Source organism: Vipera ursinii, assembly GCF_947247035.1.
Source record: "Vipera ursinii genome assembly, chromosome: 6".
Lineage (NCBI taxonomy): Eukaryota > Metazoa > Chordata > Lepidosauria > Squamata > Viperidae > Vipera > Vipera ursinii.
Window position 1 is genome coordinate 45,259,646 of NC_139515.1, and position 19,581 is coordinate 45,279,226.

A 19,581-nucleotide genomic window follows, 5' to 3' on the forward strand; every position below is an offset into this window, starting at 1 on the left:
TACAAAACAGAAACAGTGATTTAGCAGTTTACAATGTGTATTCATAAATAATTGAAAAGGAGACGACTCTAAGTTTAAAATTATCCCATATCGAAAAGGAAGTTCGGATATAAATTTAAAGAATCCCATTGCTATATCCTAAGATGACCATTGCATTTAAAATAAATTATTTGAGAAAAAACTAGTTTTCCTACAATAGTATTTTGCTTTAAGTAATACACTCATCCAGGAAGCTTCTTCAGCTCTGACTCGATGTTTATAAAAGATGGCTTATTATCTTTTGCAATTTAATCAATTGGTACTAAGATATAATAATTATTATAAAGGATTCATGCTTATTGGTAGGCATGAATACTTTTCTGCTGAGTTTTTCTATGAAATCAGTAAATCTGGTGGAATTGGCTGGTGGAATTGACAGAGATGGGATATTGAAAGCCTTGATGAAAGAAAAGTTTTTGACAAATTTTATTTCTACTTAGAAACCACTTTTGGCCTTTTTGTGAGAAACTGAAAGAAAAGAAAAGGTAATTTTGGGATTTATTTATTGGAATTATATGGCATTATGGAAATAATGTAGATGAATGTTAATATTAAAGTACTCTTGTAGTAAGAGTTTGATACATTTTTACTTATATCTGTACCAAAGAAAGTTGAAGTCATTTTTTTTCTCTTTTTCCTTCTTTTACTTTCTTGCATCTTCACTTTTTCTTCTCTGAATTTTTTCTTTAAATCCTTTTTGTTTATCTTTTAACTTTCTACTTTTCTAAAATTCAATAAAGTTATATAAAAAAGAAAATCAGTGAATATTGCAATCTCATTCTACTTTTTTTCAGTCATTGCAGTAATATACCATATACTCACTATATATTGCATAAGAAATCTTCATACTTTCTTTTTGCTATTGACCCACAAGATGGCACTAGAGAGAAGAGACATTTTTTTCTAATTTTTAAAAAGACCATATTATGAATCAACTGTTAATTTCAAGCATCTTCTATTAATTTTTGTTCTAATTGAAATACTTTTTAAAAATAAGAAATCTGTACCATCAACATTTGATTCAGAATTTTGATCTTACTGTTATCAAAATGAAATTCATAATAGTTTTCCTGCTGCAAGATATAATGTAAAATATGAAATAAGGATTAAAAACTAATTTTCTTTAAAATAGTAATTACTAGTATTGCAATCCTGTTATGATTTGCTTAAATCAAATCCATAATTCAGCTTTTATCTAACTAATCTTTTACTCTATATATTTTAAGTTTACTAAAGTTAACACTTTAGCTACCATAGTTTCCGGCGTATAAAACTACTTTTTAACCCATGAAAATCTTCTCAAAAGTCAGGGGTCGTCTTATACGCCGGGTGCTGAAAATTTAGGGACAGGGCTGGCTGGAAAACCTGGAGCGGATCTCCCATTTAGTCTGCGCAGGGAAAGCGGGACCAATTGGAGAAGAAGCTGCAGTCTGTGATTTTTTACAGGCTGGGGTCTGGGCGTCTTTCCTTCTAAAGTTGAAGAGCAGCTGTAGTATATCCCAACTTGAAAGGCAGGTGGGGAAGGCAGCAGCCAGAGCAGCGGCTTAGCTCTAAGGACACATTTGACTCAGGAACTGAGCGGGCTGGCTGGAAAACCTGGAGCAGATCTCCCATTTGGTCTTTTTTTTTTAATCCCATTTATATCCCGCCCTTCTCCGAAGACTCAGGGTGGCTTACAATTTAAAGCACAAATCAATGTGCTTAGCAATAGCCTTCATTCTGTGTATATGCCTGTTTATTAGGGCTTTCACCACCACCCCCAGCAGCATTATTACAAAGTCAGCTTATTGCCCCCAACAATCTGAGTCCTCATTTTACCTACCTTGGAAGGATGGAAAGCTGACTCAACCTTGAGCCTGGTGGGATGCGAACCTGCACTAATTGCAGGCAGCTGGTGTTATTTAAGGCTCTGCGCAGGGAAAGCTTTAGAGTGAATTAGGAAAAGTGAAAAAGTGAATTAGGAAAATAGGGAACGGTTGCTGGAATTTGGTATGTGTAGCTTAACGAAGAGAAGGGTGAGGGGTGACATGATAGCAGTGATCCAATATCTCAGGGGCTGCCACAAAGCAGAGGGAGCCAAGCTATTCTCCAAAGCACCTGAAAGCAGGACAAGAAGCAATGGATAGAAACTAGTCAAGGAGAGAAGCAACCTAGAACTAAGGAGAAACTTCCTGACAGTTAGAACAATTAACCAGTGGAACAACCTGCCTCCAGAAGTGGTGAATGCTCCAACACTGGAAGTTTTTAAGAAGAGACTGGACAGCCATTTGTCTGAAATGGTATAGGGTTTCCTGCCTTAGCAGGGGGTTGGACTAGATGACCTCCAAGGTCCCCTCCAACAACAACTTCTTCTGCTTCTTCTTCTTCTTCTTCTTCTTCTTCTTCTTCTTCTTCTTCTTCTTCTTCTTCTTCTTCTTCTCCTCCTCCTCCTCCTCCTCTTCTTCTTCTTCTCTTCTTCTTCTTCTTCTTCTTCTTCTTCTTCTTCTTCTTCTTCTTCTTCTTCTTCTTCTTCTAGTTTAATCCACTTGCACTGTTTTATGTTTACATGTTTGATGACAAACAGCCTTATGTTTATAAGTGACAGTTTTCCTACTAAGCACCTGCATGTCATAAGCATTTGAATTAAAATTACCATATTAAAATCAAATCTGATGTTTTTAAATTTTTATTTGGTGTGCATTGGAAGAGGGGTAGTCTTATACGGCGAGTATAGCCCAAACCCTATAATTTAACAGGAAATGTAGGGTGTCGTCTTATACGCTCAGTCGTCTTATACGCCGGAAAATACGGTATCTTAAATAGAATGTAAGGAATCTTTGATTGCCTGAATAATATTACACATGGTTGCTTAGACATAAATCCCATTGAACTTAATATGGCTTATTTTCAAATGATGATAGGATGAAGCCTACACTAAACAAAGTGGACCCAGAGGATTATACAGCTTTCCTGAGAGATTAAAATCATTGACTTCAGTGTAATGGTGTTACGACTAAAGCACTAAAAATTTTAAAAAATATTATTTTCTAATCTAACATTTCTGTTCAGTAAATCAGTTTTCCATTGTGCCTTAACTGTGTTCCAGTGTCCTATTTTATTTCAATCAATCAGAATAAAGCTGGAAGGAACCTTGGAGGTCCTCTAGTCCAATCCCCTGATCAAGCAGGAGGCCATATACCATTTCAGAGAGATGGCTGTCCAGAATTGTCCAGAATTTAAAAGAGAATTTAAATTCTCTTTTAAAAACATGCACGTATACATCTACATCTACATACACACATACATGCACGTGCACGCACACATGCACATATTGTCATTTTTCATTAGGGCAAAATAAATGTAGCTATGTGTAGAGTAAAAAGATCTAAATTATTATTTTACAAATGGTAGCAGCTATCATGTTTTCCCAAAAATAAGACCTACCTCGAAAATAAACCCTAGCTTGTTTTTATATGTGTGCCTAATATAAGCCCTACCCTCTCCCCAAAATAATCCCCAGTTAAGGCCCCGCCCACTCCATCCCACTGTCTGGTTGCATGAGATGGGGTGAGGCTCACTCATAAAACTCAAGCTCAGCTGGGGTGGGGGTTGCAGCTGCCCCATGCACCCTGCACCTGCCTATCCCAGGACCACCACAGCCAGGCCTCCCATGCCCCAATACCTTGCCTCGTGGCAGCAGCACCAACAGCCCCATCCAGAAGAAGCTTACAGCCCAGAACAGATGTCTGGGGTGACATGTGTGTCATCCACTGGCCTCCATTTCGCTGCCAAAGGCTTGCAGAGGCATCATCCTGGAGCTCTGGTTTGGTCTGGAGAGGCCTTTCCTGAAGGCCTCTGCTGGCAAAATGGAGGCTGGGGATGATGCATGTGAGTGGCAGTGAGAAGCTACAGAAGAAGTGGGCCAGCGGCAGCCACGTGGGTTCCTTCTGGATGGGGCTGTTGGTGCCGCTGCTGTGAGGTGAGACAGTGGAAAAGACATTCCCCGAAAATAAGACCTAATGCCTCTTTTGGAGGAAAGAAAAATAAGACCGGGTCTTATTTTTCAGGGAAGCACAGTACTAGATAAATGAAATGAGCAGAAATCAGCATGTTATGAACCTTTAAAAGTTGTAGGAGTTGGGACACTTTATTCTCTTCCTGCAACTACATGGAGAAAGACATCATCATCAAATTTAGATATCCCTACAACTAACATGGAAAAAGGCACAGAATTATATTAAAATGTCAGAAATCACTCATAAAACAGAAAAATGGAGCATAAATATTACAATTATCTATCCCTGAAAATATATGTTATAATTCTTAATTGAGATAGGTTCATCCCCATAAATGAATTGTCCCATCTATCTGGTTTATAGTTAAAAACTCTATTTTATCAGGTTTTTTAAAAAAAATAAATGGCAAATGATTTTACCATAACAAAATAATTTCATCTTAACAAAAAGAAAATCAGTCTTATGTTGCTGGTCTAATTTACTTCTGCATTTTTACATAAAATAGGAATCACATTATCTGAAATGAGTCCAGCTGTGTTCTAAAACGTCTTATCTAGGAGGAATGATGTTTTAAAGCATGTGAAGCCCTGCAGCTCCCAAAAGTAATACAACATATTGAAGGCCCAGAATTTTAAACTATAATAAAATAACAGACTTGGACCTTTATCTTGCAGCAGCATCACATAGGTCAATATGTTCAGTGATTTAATTATGAACTTATCACAGTAAATAAAATACTCCAAGACTTGCAGAATATAAAGCAATCATCCCATAGTGTTTTGATCCTCTCCCATGCATGCTGCAATCCTAAATTCACAAAATAATAATTCTAATGGTATATGTAAAAACTTCCTTCATGAAAGAAAATTGTTGGATCAGATTATGATTGAACTTCCCCAGATCTTTCTTAAAATGGCCAACTCAGATCCCATAAGGAAGGCATAGTTAGAAGTATTCTAAATGTATTTATTTACATTAATAGTATTAGTATACTTCCTAGGAAATAGTTTGCTGATAATATTTAATTAGTGTGGTTAAAAGGCATACTAATTTGATGCAGCAGATTTCTCTCAGTTGCTCTATAGTTACTATTGCCTCTATCAAAAATGATAAAATGTCAAAGTGATAGCAAAGTGGTGAATCATAAGATTGTGTTTGCATCCCAAACTCTGAATTCCTAGGATGACTTTTTAAAAAAATAATGACAAAATTGGAAAAAATAGTGATTTCTACCCCAACCAATTGCATAACATGGTAGCAACTCTCTTGCAGAGTTTCTACAGAAAATCTGAATCTAAATGTTTTAAATGGGTTTAGATTACAGAATCATTGAGACGTGTGTAGTTATAATATGGAAGCTTAACACTGAACTGTTCTTGAAAGATATTTTGTGGAATTTTGTATATGAATTTCTGTAGTTCATAAATATTGCATAGATGGTATTTCCATAATGAATACTTGAAAACCTGTAATAAAATATTTGAAAGCATCCAAACAAACATAACTATTTCACAGAAATTTCCATTTTAGCCATAGATTTCCACTAATTACTTGAACAGCAAAATGCCCAGAGTTGCTGGGAGTTCAGGTGGCATTTAAATATAAAACAACAGTAACAACTATGGAATATTCTTTTCCATATGTTCTATAATGTTGTAGCTTGTGTAAAATAATCAAATGTTACTTCAATGCATAAAACATATTTTTAAATTTACTTTTTAGGATAAATTTGGACTGTAGAACAAGGACAAAAATCTGGAAAATTCATATAAATATAAGGTAAAGAAAAATCTATAACTCAAATTATGGGTGCATAATTTGAACCATCAGAATTTTATTTAGCTCCTGGAAATTTTGGGTATAACTCCCAGAAAACTCCAAAGGTTAAGGAATTATAACTCTTCAGGTACTAAAAAAGAAAAATGTTCAGTACGTGACTCAGGAGAATTCACATTATCTGTATTTATTAATTAAATGTGTATCACATGAAATTATATTTGCATCTTCGCCCACCCATTTGTTTTTGAAGAATTGCTTTTTCACTAAAAGAAATATACATTTATCCCAAATAACTGTAACAATGAATATCCTTTGAAGTATCCTTCTCTTTGTACTTGTATTGACTCATCTATATTCTTATAACCTTATAGCACTTTACTTACAATTCTTGACCATATCTCTCAAACCATTCCTTTTTCAATCATCCATCCTCATTAAGCTTTCTGTCCTTATCTTCAAAGCTTCATGAGCTCTCTACTCCTTACCTCTCTGTACTTTCATCCTGGTCCATCCAGGTTCACTATCCTGAGTCTTACAAAGTATGCCTGCTCTATAAAACAATTCTATTCCCTTTGCTGATCCCTGTGTGTTGAATTCCCTCCAAGAATGTCACAATTCAGATTTTATATTTTAACTCACTTCAAAACTAATTATTTCCTTACCATCCTCGGAGTATTGTTCTATTTACCTTATTGTATCCCAATGAACATACAATAAGAAAATAACTTGTTTTGCACTTGCTTTCATATGCTGTGTTTATTTATATTTATCTCCCTGTTGCTTCTGCATCTATTTTAGACTGCAAATGGTCCTCCAGATAGGAAAGCATAACATCAGATCTTTGAAAATATAATGTACATTGAGATGATAGTAACAAAATTAATAAAAAAAACAATGTATTTACTAAATATGAAACTGGAATGTAGCCAGGGTTAAAATATAGACCTAGGAATGATGAAATAATTTGTAAATGAATCTTGTGTCTATAATGCTTGAAAGAGAACTTTGCTTTGTTTTACGAAGAAGCATTTTCTTCATTTACTAGAATAGAGGCATTTTCTTCATACATTCTTGGTTCAGTTTTGGGTCAGTTTTCCAGAGAGGTATTTCAGAACATGCACAAATTCTTCTGCAGACTTAGATTGAATTTTTCCTACCTTCTTCTCCTACCTTTCATTTTTAGTTTTGCTTTTTTGCAGCTGTTATTAAGGACTTGGAAATGTATGTTTAGTGCCTATGTCAGCTTATCATGACTGAAGAAGGTTTTTACATTTGGGTCTGCAAACTTTTGTAAACATTTTTTCAATCCAGCTAAAGGCACATTATTAGACCAAAATAACTGACCACTGGCATTTACTATGTAAGCTCCTTCCCATCACAATAAAAGTACATTTATTATAAAAGGTTGATTCTGCATTGATTGCTTAATAGGGAACTACTGTATGAATTTCTCTAGAATCACAAGTACTTTGTGATACAAATTATCTTTGTCATAATTTCAGATTTGTAGGGGCTGCTGTAGTGAATTGCTTACACATTTCATAGACAGCTGCTCAGTTAAAGTTATCTGACTAAAAACATATCTGACAGGTCAATTTGAAGACTTCACTTTCACCTTTAAAAACACTTAGCTAGCTCCTGCATATAAATTAAATAACCAGTTCAAGAGGTCTAATACTTACGAAAAGAATAATGGGCTATGAAGTAATTTGGTTGCCCTTTTACCATCAAAATTTCATTGGTATAGTACTAGTTCCCTTAAATATTGTTCTTTGTTATTAACCTTTTATAATTGGGGACTCCAATGCTGGATGTACTGATTGCAATGAATATTTATTTTACATCCTGCTTATTCATTTACAAATAGCATTAAAGACAATAGACTTGGGATATCACTTATGAGTTCCAGCAGGATATGCAAGATTGTTCTCCATGTTAATCTTGAAGTGCTCACTGAAAACAAACTACCATGAGAATCAGGAACATACCTGTCAATTGAGGAATATTGTTACTATTATTAAGATACTTGTCTGGCAAGCTTCAGATGTCTTGGTTGGTTCACGCAACATATTAAACTATTGTTTCTTTTAAGCTTTGGTGAGTTGACTTTAATATCCATTTACCCAGGTGCTAAGCATGAAGTTGGGTTTATAAACCACATTGCTAATATGTTTTGTTGACCAAATATGGTAAATATGGTATGTTATGGATTAGGGTGATATTTGAGTAATAATATATTCTATTCAGGTTTAACTTTGCCCATTCTAATATCTCTAAATAGCAAGAAAAGTACTTTTATTAATAAGATATATATTCTGACTCAGTGCAAATTGTATTTCTGGCAGCATAAAGATATTGGCAGAGTTACACTCCATGGCATGCCTGCTTCTGAGTCAGTTTGCACTGAAGAGCACATTCACATGTTAAAAGGTAAAAAAAGGAAGTATTCTTCACCTCTTAGGATGGGAGCTAATTTCTTATTGCATTATATTGATTATTCAGGACAAAACTTGTGAACAAATACTCAGAGACCATAGGAAAGATTCAATTCCTGGGTAAAGGCATTGCTTTGAACAGAGCCTATAGATTTAACTTATAATGTATACATGTTCAGGATAGACAGACAGACAGACAGACAGATAGATAATAGAAGGATAACATGCATGCATGTGTATGCATGCTGAACATATGTGCATGCATGTAGATGCATGCTGAACATGCATGCCTGTGAATGCATACTGAACATTTGTGTGTGTGTGTGTCTGTGTGTGTGTGTAAAGGGGGGGGGATCTCGCGACGGAGCAAATTTATGATGTGGCACTCGCTCAAGGTTTGTCCCACCAGCGTCAAGCCTTGCTCGCCCTCTGCACCTCTTCCGACAAACGCATTTTCAAGTAAACCGTGGTACGTGTCACCCCCCCTCCCCGCCCGCTCAAAAAGAGTCAGTGCCACGGATAGTTCCATAGACCTTATTGGTGGTTGCTGCACGATGTGTGTGCGCGCCTATCTATCTTCTGTAGTGTGCGAGAGGAGCTGAACGCCAGCTGGCCGGTCGCGCGCCGATTTCGGTCTACCCTCCCTAACCTGTCCCTCCTTGCTCTGCCTCCTGGGACTTTCCCAAGTCTCTCAGCCAGACCTTTTCAGAATAATGTAGTTGTGCCATTCAGGTTCGGCGGCCACGACCGACCTGCTCCGACTTCTTCTGTCGACGAGTTCCCTTCAGGAGTCCGGGGGTTGTTTCCAAGCCACGGACTCCGAACTCGTGACGTGCCCAGGCAGCCCAGTCAAGCTTCGCGCGCTCACAGAGACGCGCAGGTTACAGACTCTCCGCTTACAGAGCCTCCGCCGAAGGGTGCACGACGGTGCCTGCCGGCGCAACACAAGCCGAAGCTGCGCGGAACTGAAAAGTCAGCTCCTGGTTCGTCTTCCTCCTCCTCCTCGCCAAGATCCCTTTCGCCTCCTCGGGCTCTTCTTTCCCTTGGGAGCGCCTGAGCCGTCGAGGCGAAAATGGGCGCCGGCGAAGCAAACCGCGGACCCTTTAAGTCGAGAGGGGCTGAGTGGGAGGAGAGTTTGTGGCGCGGCGAGTTTGAGGGAGCGCATAAGTAGCCTGTGGAGAGCGAGGACGCGGCCAAGCGGAGCTCTTGGCTCTTTGCGCTGGACCCGCTCCTTCCAGCCCTGACCGGGAAACGGCTCACAGTCCGTCTAGAAGAGAACGCCCGGCGCCTGAAGCCCTCGCTGCCCCCAGCCGTTCTCCGCGGCTCCTCCTCCCGCCTTCCTCCCACACCGGGCGGGGAGCTTTCCTTCGGCCGCCGGGGCTGCTCCTAGGGAGCGCGAAGGGTTCCTCGCAAAGTGACACCCGCAGCGGCTGCGGCAGAAAGAGGCGGCGAGGCGGCGAGAAGAGAAGCGGGGGGCTTCTGCTCTGCTGGCTGCTTCCCCCGTCTTTCCCGCCGCTCCCGGTTCCGCTCGGCGGTCTCCCATGCGCTCCTGGCCCCGGCAGGGGACGGTGGCAACCCTGCGGGAGGAGCCAAGGGTGGCGCTACTTTGATGTTCCTGGCCGAGAAGCGTCAGAAGAGCTGATCCTTCGTACCCAGGATGGTCGAGGAGGAGGCTGCTCTGAGGAACGGCGGCAGGGGGCTCTCGGGCCAGTGGGCAGACGCGGGGGCCGCTCGACCCCGCACCACCGAGCGACATATAACGGTGCACAAGCGCCTGGTGATGGGCTTCGCCATCTCCATCTTGGCCCTGCTGGTGGTCACCATGATCGCAGTGCTGCTCAGCGTGCGCATCGAGGAGTGCAGCAGCGGCACCGCATCTGACGGCCCAGGAGGCAGGGCGGGCAACCGGAGTGTCCCGGCGGCGGCTGCCGCCGCAGCCCCAGCAGGAAGTGCCCGCTTGAATCAGAAAAGCGCCGGGGAAACCGCTGGAAGTGCAGGGGAAGAGACAGTGGCGCTGGAAGCTGCTAGAGGGGAAGGGGTGGAAGAGGAGTGGCCGAGGCGGCGGGAGCAGCAGCTCTGGACCCAGCTGCGCCTTCCCGGACACCTGCGCCCCCTCCACTACAACCTGATGCTGAGCGTCTTCATGGAGAACTTCACCTTCAGCGGCGAGGTCAACGTGCAAGTCGAGTGTCTCAACGCCACCCGTTACATCGTTCTCCACGCCCACCGCGTGCACATCGAAGCAGTCCGCGTGGCTGAGGACCGGCTGGCCGGTGCCTTGAACGTCTCCAGCTTCTTCCTTTATCCACAGACCCAGGTCTTTGTGATAGTCCTCAATCGGAGCTTAGAGGAACAGAGAAGTTACAACCTCAAGATCCTCTACAACGCTCCGATCGAGAACGAGCTATTGGGATTTTTCCGCAGCTCTTACGTCCTCTACGGGGAAAGAAGGTAGGTATCGATCTCCTTTCCATGCTTGCCCTTTCTTTATCCTCTTTCCTTTCTTTATTGTGCAAAGTCAGAATGACGAGTTCTTCCTGAAAATTCCTGGGTAAGGTTACCATTTCTCTTAATACATACTCATGTTGACCAAAAGTTTAACTCCCCAACAGCCCAAAACTTTATTTTTTAATTTAACATTTTATCATAGAACATAAAAGATTTTATAAGCCTGTTTAATACATCTCCTGAAGTGTCAGAAATGGAGTTAAATCTATTTGAATTAAACTTCTGCAGAAGTTTCCATTTGACCTTACTTAAACTCCATGCTGTACCTCCAGCAAAGTTCAGATTTTACTTAGTCAGGATCTGATCAATTAAATTTGGAATTTAACTGTCCTTCCACTTGCAGCTTATTTACTGGCTTAAAGTGTTTATCAACTTTCCTGTTCAAAGAGAACCAGATAAAAGAAGAAGAATAATGCAAATATAGAGTATTTTAAGGCTGAATATGTTAGAACAGCACTTCTTTCTTTAATTCTGAAATGCAGTTAAGAGATCTTTTCTTACTATAACATTACTAATAGCAATGTAATTTTATTCTGCTATACCTATATCTGCACAATGGGGTCTCCCTGCATTTATTCTTGGTTTCATTTCACAAAAAGGCAAACCTATCGGAATCCTGTGTGGCAACCCTAGGAAAAAGGGGAACAATTCATTGTACTTCATTAGTTTTTTCCCTCAACTGTGTCCTTGGTAGGAAAATGGATTTTACTACTCATAGCTTGTAACAGTACTTGACCCTGGGATGTTAACAGAATCATTTGCAAGTGTTATTCAAATCTGTAAGAGCTGTATTTGACTAGCTACTATTTCCTACAACTCAACATAAGGTCCAAGATGGGATAGGCAACCTGGTGTCTTCCCAATGTTTTGGTTTTTCAGCTCACTGATAGAATGCCAATAAAAAGTATCTGAAGGCTGCAAATTGGTTACTGTTGCTGTAAGAGAAATCAGTCAATTCTTTTTAACTTGGCATTGTTCCATATGCATTTGTTTACATCAACAAGCATAAATATTGAGATAAAAGGAACTTAGTTTTATAGAATTTAAAGAAGCTTCTCTTACTGAGAAGGATTTAGAGTACCATCTACAGAATATTGAGGAAATATTTTGTTGTACATTTGATTGGGCTGCAAAGGACTTTAGTAAACCTGTTGAGAATTTTAGAACAAGTTTGTGTAAATATTTTACAGTTAGGGGTGGTGGTTTAGACCAGCTTGATAGTAAACATGGATTTGCTGGGAGAGCAGAAACAATGAAGGGGAAGCTTCAGAAGTAGAATTTCAAATAGAGTAAATCACTCCTTTCCTTGTTATGATTTTAGACCACTAATGCTACAGTAAGAAGAGATCACTCTTAAATAGTTCACTTCCCTTTTCAACCACATTATAGACCAGGTCTGTTAAGAACAGGTTTAGGTTTTTTGTTCAGCAGATCAAAGATCAAAGCCCAGCCCTAATTCCTTAAAGAAAGCTTTAACTTAAAGCAAGCAGAACCTAAATTTAAAATAACTTTGTTATCAGAAATATAGAATGAATTTATTTTCATACTGAACATCATTGAAAATCCAACCTTAATTTTATTCTGTACACCTCATAATTTGAGAGTTTCTCTTGAGCAACTAGTTTACTTAAATCATTGCCATCCAAAAAGTGAGAATGCCTTCACCTTAATTATGCCAACATTCTGTATATATAACTTTCCTCAAAATGTGTGAAATGATTTTTCAGCATAAGGATCCGTTGAAAGGATATTATCACTACACTTCATGCAGCAAGTATATGCAGGATCACAGACTTCAATTTTCATTGCTTTAATAAAAGATGTTATAGTTACAATATGCTTTCTAATGTATCTCCACAGAGAAATATAATTTGAGGCAAATTTCCTTTCTAAGCTATATAATAATAATTTATTAAACTTGTTTGCTACCAAACTCTGTGGATGTGGACTCTGGAAGCTACAACTATGAAAACAAGAAATTACAATAAAACATTAAAAACAAATGGCAAGTGCAAAGAAGTAATTGAAAGGCTGTAGCAAAATTATAAGTAATCAATGCACATGCAATAATATAATAATTACAAAGAAATGTAAGTGTATGCACACATAGAAGAAATAATACCAATAGTTTTTGATATATTATCTATTCACATAGTTGTTTACTGATTATACATTTATGTTGCAGTTTTGTACCCATTTATCTACAAATAATCTTCAATGGATACTGTGGCATTTTCTTCTGCTGCTATAGAATTGTTCTGTTATCAAAGGATTTCACAAAACAAAATTTTAAATTGCTGTAAATTGGTCCAGCTCTATTTAAGTCAACAGATCAATACTTAATCTCACATTGAGAGGATCAAGCACTTTGTACATTTCTGAGAGAGAAGTAAAGTATTTTTGAACTATAGACCTCATTGGATTGTTTAATGTTTTCTTTTTGAAATATCAGAACTTTATTTGGCAATCATGATCTAGAATACATTTCTGTGGAAAAAATATGCCTGAAAGTTTGGCAACCCTATAACAGTTGGAAACAGGATGACCTGTAATTTAAATGATTTCAGAGTTTTCATGGGATTATGTAGCAGTTAAGAAAATTAGTAATCATCATTCAAATATCAGTCAACATTCTTTGCACAATAGCCTAATGATAAATAATGGCTCCCAAGCAGGTATATCCTTTGACTTGTTTATATTTAATTAACTTTAGCAGACATATATTTCCTTTATCTGTTCATTTGATCCAACAGTTTTGTAATCCTAAATTTTACATAAAAGTGATAAAGATAGATTTTTTTTATTTTAATTCCATTTATATCCCGCCCTTCTCCGAAGACTCAGGGCGGCTTACAAGCTTAGCAGTAGCCTTCATTCTAGGTATATGCCTGCTTATTAGGGCTTTCACACCCCCGCTAAGTGGCATTATTACAAAGTCAGCTTAATTGCCCCCAACAATCTGGGTCCTCATTTTACCTACCTCGGAAGGATGGAAGGCTGAGTCAACCTTGAAGGAAGGATAAAGGAAGACAGGGCAAATCTCTTGACTATCAGCAAATACCATATTTCTAAAATATTTAATCTTTGATGGTCTAAAGTAAAATCAAAATACTACAATAAAAGTGATTTTAGTTGTCATTGTACTATATTATACATTGTACTATATATACATTGTTCATTGACCTAAAGCTATTTTAAGGGATATCATATACAGATTGTCCTAAAAATGAACTGGGTATCTGATTTTGTATATATTTAGAATAAAACAATTGTTTCAATCCTAACAGCTTTGTTACTTTTCAAAACTAATTCCTAGTAGGATGTTTTGGGAAACATGTCTGCCTTTTTAATAGAAAAGGTAGAATTAAAATAGGTACAAATTACTGTCATCTGCATTTAAGAAAGCCATCCTGTAAGTATTTCATCCCCATAATTATACATTTGGGATTTAATCCTGTTATCAGCTAATATGTGTGTAAATTCTGAAGTTTAAGCAAAGCATATGCAGGATCACAGACTTCTATTTGCATTGATCTAATAAATGACTTGAAAGTCAAGATATGCTTTCTAATATATTAAAACCACCATGTTATTAAGTTCCCCACAAGGCCCACTAGCTATGAATACATTTTAATCCTCTAAGTCATCTTTACTTTCAACAAATATCAGAATATAGAAATAAGCTTTTACTGCATTTCATTTATATTCAGCACATAGAGCACAATGTGTTAGAACATAATTATTTATGCTTGGTGAAGTTAATACAAAGATATGATTGATCTCTCACACATATAATTTAGTATTTGAGGGCTAAGAATGGCATTTGCAAATCTTTCATGAGGCAGAAATTATCACCAGGTCAACATCATCTATAAATAATTTTTAAAAAGCAACTTTTCAATTTGGTCCTTCTGATACTTATTGTGAATCTAAAGAATGCACACATCAGTTCATCCACTCTGACTGAAAATTTAGTTCTGCAATTAATTTTGCTCCAGATATTCTGGCCTCAGCAGTTTGGAATTACACAGAACCACTAGTTGTCACAAACCTGGTGGGTAAGCTTTGACATGTTTTAATTTGAAATAATTATATCATTAATCATTTTTAGAATATATATTTTCAACTATCATGTATGTTTCAATTTATCACAATGAATTTTTAAAGTCAGCGTAATGATTTAGCTTTTTGTAGGAATTTTAATAATTCTTTTTAATGAGGGTTTTGAGATTATGCCAAATTGAAGAACTAAATACTAAATAAATATTACTCAGTTAAAATACAAGAAACTTGATTTTTTTTTTAAAAAAAAGTAGTCTGGGAACACGAAGAGGCATTAATAAGAAAACAAGTGGGACTTAGTATTTATTTAAACATCTAATAATTTAGAACATGTCTTGAATTTTCAGTGAAATGATTACAGAAATATAAATATTGTAGAAATGATCAAACTTTTAAAAGTGTTGTTTTAATAGAGCCGTTTCATTTGTCAAAGTTATGTTCATTTATTTGAAAAATAGTAGTAATATTTGGTCTCTGAAGACTATAGAAAATATTGTCAGACATATACACCAATATAAATTAAAATCATGTTTTGCCTAAGTCTCATGCAATTGTATGGTTAAAAGAAATCGATCAAAATTTCAAAACTTCCACCAGCTTTGTAGCTCTTTTTTTTTTTTTTTTTTTTTTTTTTTATTGAAAAGTTTTATAAAATACAATTTTCCTTTAAAAAAAAACCCACCTTCCCCCTCCCTCCTCCCCTCCCTACCTCCCCCCTATCTCCCCCCCTCCCCCTCCCCCTCCTCCCTCCCCTACCTCCCCCCCTCCACTTCCCCTCCTCCCCCCTCCCCCCCCCCCGACTTCCCAGAGCAAAATACAAGGTATATATCTAAAAGGCAATCATAAACAATCATATACTAACAATTATAAACTCTAAAATCCATCACTCTCTAGCTTGTATATAGTAAACCAATCCTTAATAATACTAAATATATATAAAAAACTAAAATAAAAGAAAACTAGCATCATTCCCATCTATATTCTTCCACAATTCACTATTACCTTAACATATTCTCATTTGCACATTAATAAATAGTTCTTACACAAATTAACCCACATTAACCCACAAAACTTTCTTCCTCTTCCTCTGTAGTAAGTTGTCCATTAATTCCAAATTAAAAAAAAAAAAATCTATTACCATACATAGCATCCCAAAACTTTTTTTTTTTTTTAAAAAAAAAAACACAACTACCACTTAACTATAAATATTTTGTGGAAGTTCCATAGATTTCTACTGATCTTATTTTTTTTCCTTTTTTGAGCGTTTTAAGGCAGCACGCGTCACCCTCTGTTCTCTAAGATCATCCAAAAGAGTTGCAGCTTGAACTCCTCCTGTACCCTTCTCGTCTATCTGTGCATCTTCATCCTCTTGATGTTCTCCTTCTCCAGATCCCTCTGCAGCTTCCAGAAGTGTTGATGGGGTTACTTTCAAGACATTATTATAAAAATCATGCGCTTGCTTCACATTACTCAAACAGTACCTTTTGCCATCATACATGAAGCTCAACCCAGCTGGGATCTCCCATCTGAACCTTATATCTCTTTGCTTGAGCTCTTGCACAAGAAATATAAAATCCTTCCTTCTCTTTAAAATCTTTGGAGGAATTTCTTTTAGAACCAAAACTTGTTGACCAGCAATCACAACTTTGGTATCGTAGGCAGCTTGTATAACTTCATCTCTAATTTCCCTTTTTACAAAATAAACCACCACATCTCTAGGCAACTTTCTCTGTTTAGCAATCCACGAATTCACACGAAACACTTTGTCCATACCTTGTTTTAATTCAGATGCTGGATGGTTCAATACTCCCTCAAAAGCCTCAGAAACCAGCTGCTTTAAATCTTCCTTAATATTCTCTTTTAGGCCTCTAATTCTCACAGCAAACTGCATCTGGTAAAATTGAGCCAAGCTCTGTTCACTGTCGATTTTGTCTTTTAAATCTTCAATTTCCAATACTTTTGCTTCTAATAAAGCATTCTTTTGAATCAAATCTTGCACTTGATCATCCAGCACCTCCACACATTTAGCAACTTTTTGCACTGAGGACAAAATGTCTACCTTCATTTCTCTAAGTTTCTGTTCCATCCTTTCTTCCATTCTCTGCTCCAATTTCTCCAATTTCTCCTCCATCTGTAGAAATTTAACACCCATTGACTCCAAAATTAACTGGGTATGTTTTTCAAGATCCTTCGATGTCAATACATCAGGAGAATGCAACGCCTGCAGCAATGATTGTTGTTGCACCGGAGAATTTCCAGCACTCCGAAAAGTTCTAGGGGGAGGTTTAGCCGCCATCTTTTACTTACAATTGTGACGCACTTTCACTTTAAGTTTTAAGCAAAGTCCATCAAGCTTGAGAGTAAAATAAAATCTTCTTCATCTCTTCATCTTTCCCTCTTGTACTGCTCTGCCTGCTCTTTCCCTTTCATAGTCTCTCCTTCAAGCAGGGATGGTCGCAGACGCCTGGCTCTGCTCCATGAAGTCCGGAGCAGAGACGCTAGCCAGCTGGGAGCAGCCCAGGCTACGGGGGAGTTCAATCCTTCAGCCGCCCAAGCTCCAAGCTCAGGCGGCCCCGGAGAACTCAACCCCCACCTGGGGGCTCACCTCCTCCTCTTCTCCCGAGGAGGGGGCTTCAGATTCGCCCGAACAGCTGATCGGCGCTGTTTCGGGCGAAAAAACACCAGCTGAGCCGCGGGCAGCCCGGGAAGGCTCCCTCCGTCGCCGCGGAGCCACCGGAAGTCCCAGCTTTGTAGCTCTTTTATACAGAGTTTTTTCTTCCTGGATGAAAAAGAAATACAAAAATTATACAGAAATAAAATGGAGGTTTAAAATCCTTCAACTAAGTAAAACAAGCAGTCAGAGTCTTAGCTGTTGATACAATATGAATAATAAATGTGTGGGCATGTCAACATATAGAATGGGGATTAATTTCCAAAGATTTTTAAACATTCACCACCCTTCCATCATTAAACATGTATTTTTCCACTGGAATTAGATAAAGCCAAGTACAAACAAAATGCTATAGTATGGCCATGGGATTCCATGTTCCTTTTCTCTTTCTCTCTGCAGGCTTGAAAATGAGATTATTTTTATTTCCAATGCTGACTGATTTGACTGACTAATTTGCAATATCCCATTACAACCAACCTGCTTTATTTTTTTTTAATTATTATTATTTATTGAGTTTATATACCGCCCTATTCCCATAGGACTCAGGGCGGTTTACAAGGCAATTAAAACATAAAATACAAAAGTTAAAATCAGTTAAAACAGTAATTAAATTTAAGCCCTAAAAATTAAGTCTAAAATCCAATTAAAAATTAAAAACCCCTCAGTCTGGGCCAGACAGCTCGAAGAGCCAGGTTTTCAGGTCCGGGCGAAATGAATGAAGGTCGGAGGCAATCCTAAGTTCCGTGGGCAGTTGGTTCCATAGGGCCGGCGCAGCCACAGAGAACGCCCTTCCCCTGGGAATAACTCGCCGGCATTCCTTAACCGGCGGAACCCTGAGAAGGCCCTCCCTGTGGGAGCACACAGGACGATGGGAAGTTGATGTTTAGTTAGCAATCCTGGCACTGAAAGCAATCCTTGTTTCTGGTTTGTTTTGTAATTTGGAATTGCAATATATTCAAAACCAAAAGTAGAGGTTTTTAGTCCTTTTTTTAATGGGCAAATAAAGAGGGAAAAGGTAGCCCAAATTTATTGTACATAATGTTCTTTGAATTAAGGCAATATATATATATATATTTGACAAAGTTTTTCTTAATATTTCTATTTGATAAATGCTACACATAGTAAAATATCAGGGAATTATTACTGATGGGGCAAGATTGGCATCTAGCAAATACCTTAAATTGGTAATATTACTGAAACTTTGCTTGTAAAAACATCAGTTTCCAAAGTATTCTTATGAGAACCAGTTTGGCATAGTGGTTACAGAATCAGGCTAGAAAGCAGGAGACCATGAGTTCTAGTCCTGCCTTTAACCACAAAGCCAACTGGGTGACCTTGGGCCAATCACACATACACAGTTCTAAGAAGCAGTGCAATGGCAAACCATTAATGAAATCTTGCCAGGTAAACTGCAGGCACTTGTTCAGACAGTTGTCAGAAGTCAACACTGAATTGAAGGCATCAAGTATTCTTAGATGAGAAAGCAACTATAGAGCATTATTTTATTTATTTATTTTATTTTAATTCCATTTATATCCCACCCTTCTCCGAAGACTCAGGGCGGCTTACAAGCTCAGCAGTATGAAATCAGGGTGCATTATTATTTTCCTACAGAATTCCCCAAACGTAATTCTATCATTAATATAATTGTAAACTATAGTTAACTTGCTTTTATTTTTCCTGAATTTATTCCTGTCTAAAATTCTGCTATAGGTTGCAGCATTTTGTAAGTTACCCCAAGGGCTTTTAAAAACCATATTGATAGAATTATCAGATAAATATTTTCTCTAGTGTTAAATGTAATTTTGGTTTTATGTTGCATATTATTGCTCTTTCAAACACTTTCTCAAATTCAAGAAAACATGTTTTTTATTAAAAAAAACCCTATAAATACAGATATGGCTATAATAATTCTAGTTATACACAATGAAAGGTCATTCAAAACCAAATAACTTTAATCCAAAGGGGAAAAAATGTTGACAAAGCTTCACAATGACTTTGCTGTTGCTCTTTTTTTATTGCAAATTTCCTGCAAGTTGATCCTTTTTTCAATCAACCAAGTGTTGCTCCATTGGGAGTTGACTTGCAGAAA

At 37.8% G+C, this 19,581-nt stretch overlaps 1 protein-coding gene across 1 annotated transcript in view; it reads left to right on the top strand.

Moving 5' to 3' along the window:
- Positions 1-9,857: 9,857 nt before the first annotated feature.
- TRHDE (thyrotropin releasing hormone degrading enzyme) overlaps positions 9,858-19,581 on the top strand; it is a gene marked incomplete at both ends in the record, with an annotated part of 255,621 nt that continues 245,897 nt past the window's right edge. Inside the window, 2 exon segments of the mRNA XM_083365939.1 lie at positions 9,858-9,887; positions 9,891-10,699. Coding sequence (XP_083222065.1) covers positions 9,858-9,887; positions 9,891-10,699 — 839 coding nt within the window.